Raw genomic sequence first — 4,171 nt, 5'->3', positions numbered from 1 at the left:
CCTGGGGTGGGGGTGGGGGGCAGTGGCGGTGCCCTCCCCTCTGTCTCGCCCGCTGGCAGATGCTGCGGGAGCCCCGCGGCCGCCCGCCTGCTGCTCGCCATGGCCTACTTCTCGTCTCCATGGCAACTGCCCATTTCACGGTGCCCAGACACACAAAGCCGTGGCTGTGCCTTCGCAGGCGGGTGATGGGGACAGGGACGGGGATAATGGCGGGGGGGGGCTGTGCCCTGTCTCTTCCTCACCTCACTGTGACCCTGCCCCAGCCTCAGCCCCATCCCCTCTACCTGCGGCTCCGGCGGCTGCACTTTGTCCTGTGCCTCCATCAGCTCCTTGTCGATCTGCTCCAGCCGGGACGCCCGGATCTGCGCAGGAGAGTGGGCATCAGCGAGAGCTGGGACCCCCCCGGCACCCCCAGGCAGTGGGGGCACGATGCAGTGGAGTAAATGGGCGGGTGCAGAGGGGTGGGTGCAAAGATGTGCAGGGCTGCATCCTAGGGTGCAAAAAGCTGTGAGCAAAATGCTTGGGGAGGGGTGCAAGGGCACACGGGGCTGCTGCAAGGATGCATCCAGCTGGGTGCAAGGATGCGTGGCGCTGAGGATTGCATGGGGTTGGGGAGGGCAGGACGGGGTGGGAGGTGGGAGGAGGGCCCAGATGGGAGCAGAGGAGTGAGACGCTCCCCCCGCCCCGACCTGGGCCCTCTGCACCATCTCATCCGCTGTCCCGAAGCGCTCCTCCATCAGCGCGCGGATGTGCTGCGCCTCGAACTGCAGCTGCTGCCGGATGAGGTCCATCTGCATGGAGAACTGTGTGGGGGGGGGGGAGCACAGGGCCAGGTGAGGCGAGGTGGGGGCAGGACCCCCCTGCCCCCCGCAACCCATGGGTCCCCGCTCACCGTCTCCACGTGGGGCAGCTCCTCCAGGCGCTTGGACAGGCTCTGCAGCTGCGCGTAGTACCACACCTTCTCCTTCTCCTCCTTCTCGATCTCCCCTAGCAGGAAGCACCTGGGGGGTGGGGGGGGCACAGCCCCGCTCAGCTCTGCCCGACATGGGGCCGTCCCTGTGCCCCCCCCCCACCCCAACCACCACTCACCTCTCCCGGTCGAGCTCCTCCAGCAGCCGCAGCGTGGCCCGGCCGCCGTCCCCAGCGCTGTCCCCATGGGCTGTGCCGTGCTGCGGGCTGTCCTCCCCGGCCCCCGCTGCCACCTCCGGGAACTTGAGGCTGTAGAGGCTGCTGACATCCATCTGCAGAGCTGGGGATGGGACGGCAGCGGATGGCCGGCTCGACGCGTGGCCCCATGTCCCCCCCCCCCCGGTGTGGCACCCACCTTTCAGCTGCTCCAGGACCTCCGTCTGCCCCGAGGACACCATCACCCGCGCCTCCTGCTCCAGCTTGCCCTGCAGGTGCTTCAGCACTTCCTAAACACACACATGGGGGGGGGAAGCCACCAGCGTGCCCCCTCCCGCTGCACAGACCCCCCCCCTCTCCCCCCCCAGCCCCATCTCACCTTCATGTCTGAGGTCTCATTCTCCAGCTTGGAGAGGTGCTGGGAGTTGTCCTGCAGCTCGCGCCGGAGGTGGCTGTTCTCCCTGCGCAGTGCCTCCACCTGCCGCACCAGCTGCTCGTACGAGGCCGCCCCGGACATCTTCAGCTCCTCCAGCGCCTGCGGGACGAGGGCAGGGGGGGCATGGGCAGGGGGCATTCCCTGCATCCAGCCCTGGGATCTGGGTGACCGCTGCCATGGGTCCCCCAGAGCCCCCCGCGTTGTCCCAAAGGGACGGACCCTTGGCGGCAGCCCCAGCGCTCCGCTGCCTTTGTCTCGCTTTTGTCTGTGCCTCCCCTGACATTCCACTGCTTTGTTCCCACCCGCGGTGCCGCCAACCCTGGGCCCTCGTGCAGCTCCTGCAGCCCCACTGTGCCGCCCCCCCCCCCCCATCCGTCCATGTCCCCTTCTCCATATCGGGACCCCCAGCCACTCCCTGGCCCTCGCACCTGATGGGGGCACCCGGCGCTGGCACACGTGGCCATGGGGGGGACGCAGACAGGGATGGGGATGGGGACGGGGGTCTCCGTGCCCCCCACGCATCGCTCCGGTGGCGGCAGTGAGCACGATGACGCCGTGCTGCCTTCGTCAGAGCCACGTGTGTGCACGACTGCGCGTGCAATGGGTGTGCACACCCTGCCTCTCCCTCCCCCCCGCTCATCCCCCCCCCCCCGCCACGGCCCCACAGCGCGGGGTTGGGGACGTTGGGTGCCCGGGGCAGCGCTTGGGATCGATCCCCATTCGCTGCCTTTGTCTTTTTCCACCCAACGCTCCCTCACAGCTGCAGTTTTCCAACACCCCCCGGAGCCCTTTTGTAGCCCCCCCCGGGGCAATGCCTTTCTCATCCCTCCCTCCACACACCCCAAGCACCACAGACCCCAAAGCCCTCCCCACGGCGAGACAAAGACCCCCATGGTCCAACACCCCCACACCCCCCCGCAGCGCTGTGGGGTGGCAGAGAACCCCCCCAAGAAGGGGATAACCCCCAGGGAGCGCTGGGCACGGGGCTGTGAGGCAGTGGGGTGCGGTCAGAGGGAGCCCCAGGGCACGGGATGCAGGAGGTGGCTGCACGATGTGGGGGGGTGGGATGTGGGGGGAGGGATGCGGAACACAGGGATGCAGGAGGAACAATGGCAGCGGAGGGATTTCAAAGGAAGGCTGTGGGATGCGGGATGACGGTTGAGGGGTGTAGGATGAGGGATGCGGGATGAAATGTGAGGGATGCGGGACGTGGGCTGCAGGATGCGGGCCCTGCACATCCTCCCGTTGCTATGGTGACTGGTGATGGGATGGTGCGGGCGGGTCCGGGGCCCTCCCCAGCACCAGGCAGGTGGGGATCTACAGCAGTGGGGGATGCTGTGGGGTCGGTGCTGTGTCACGCTGCAGCCATTCAGAGAGGGGCTGAGATATGCGGCTGTTGGACACCCGGCACTGGGCACCGCCCCATCACACAGCGGGGGAAACTGAGGCACAGAGCCACCCGTCCCCCCCCCAGGACCCCATCCCCACAGCACTGCGGTGACAGCTCTGGCTTTGGGGGGGGTGGCATGCTGCTGGAGCAGACAGTGGTTTGGGAGAGCCCAGGTGGCACCGCAGCCCCCCCATGGGGTGAGGACACTGTGTGGGATCCTCCAGCTCGGGGAGGGCTGGGGCACCCCGCACTGCCCGCTCCCCCCAGCTTCTGCCCCATTCTTGCCCTCGTTGTGGGGGGGGGTATCTGGGGATGCTGCACGGGTGGGGGGGTCTGAGCTCTGAACCGAACGCAGCGGCTCCGGCAGAGCTGGAGATCTGCAGCCATTGGGGAGGGGCTGCACGCAGCACCTGCAATTGCGAAGCAGCAGAACACGGTGGGGAGGGGGCCAGGCTGCGGCGCGGGGCCTGGAGCTGCAGCTCTGCTCCCGTGCCCCCCTCCTGGCCCCCAGACAGCCACGTCCCATCGCACCCAGTGCTGCATCGTGGCCCCGGCGTCACCCACAAGCTCCACACCCCGGGGCTGTGCTCCCAGTGGGGCACCCAGGGGTGATGCAATGGCTCAGGGCCTCCGGGGACTTGGCTCCCCCAAAATGCGGCAGTGACCCCTGTGCACTCAGTGCTGGCCAGGAAGGCAGGATCCGGCCCCCAAAGGCCACCGCAGGACCCTGGCGGGTGTGGGGGAGCAGCAGCAGGATGACCATTCCTGCGCCGCGCTGCACCGCACTGCCTGCCCTCCGCACCGTGCTGCCCAACCCATTGCACTGCACTGCTCCCTGCGCTGCCCAACCTGCTCCGCTGCACGGCTCACTGCAGCGCTCACTGCATTGTTCGCCGCAGCACTCCCTGCACCGCGCCGCCTCGGCCCGGGCAGACCCGGGCAGGGCTGTGGGGGTCACATACCCCACGTATCCCCATGTCCCCCGCACACCTCAGCTCCCTGCAGCCCCATAGCGGCACCGGGGGACGGCGGTGTCACAGTGGGGACAGCCCCAGCGCTGCAGCAGCCACAGCTGAGCCCCACCGGCTGCGGCTCGCGGCCCCCGGGGACGTTAACCAAACCACGCTGTTGTCCCCGGCTCCCCTGATCGACACGGCCCAGGGGACCCCCAACCACAGCAAACCTTCCCCCCTCCCCTTCCTCCCCTTTATCCTGGGAAA

General features: G+C 68.6%; 1 protein-coding gene across 4 annotated transcripts in view; it reads right to left on the bottom strand.

The window, feature by feature from the left end:
- Nucleotides 1–4,171, bottom strand: part of APC2 (APC2, WNT signaling pathway regulator) — a 14,294-nt gene that overhangs the window by 7,840 nt on the left and 2,283 nt on the right. For all 4 annotated transcript variants that reach the window (XM_021378993.1, XM_021378995.1, XM_021378994.1 and 1 more), the window contains exons 2-7: nucleotides 1,505–1,660; nucleotides 1,325–1,415; nucleotides 1,090–1,249; nucleotides 893–1,001; nucleotides 690–803; nucleotides 285–362 (exon numbers count right to left, since the gene is read on the bottom strand). In XM_021378993.1, the coding sequence (XP_021234668.1) occupies nucleotides 285–362; nucleotides 690–803; nucleotides 893–1,001; nucleotides 1,090–1,249; nucleotides 1,325–1,415; nucleotides 1,505–1,660 (708 nt within the window). The remainder of the gene's footprint in view (nucleotides 1–284; nucleotides 363–689; nucleotides 804–892; nucleotides 1,002–1,089; nucleotides 1,250–1,324; nucleotides 1,416–1,504; nucleotides 1,661–4,171) is intronic.

Source organism: Numida meleagris, chromosome 27 (assembly GCF_002078875.1).
Source record: "Numida meleagris isolate 19003 breed g44 Domestic line chromosome 27, NumMel1.0, whole genome shotgun sequence".
NCBI classification, from domain to species: domain Eukaryota; kingdom Metazoa; phylum Chordata; class Aves; order Galliformes; family Numididae; genus Numida; species Numida meleagris.
This window is presented reverse-complemented; position numbering and strand designations above follow the sequence as displayed.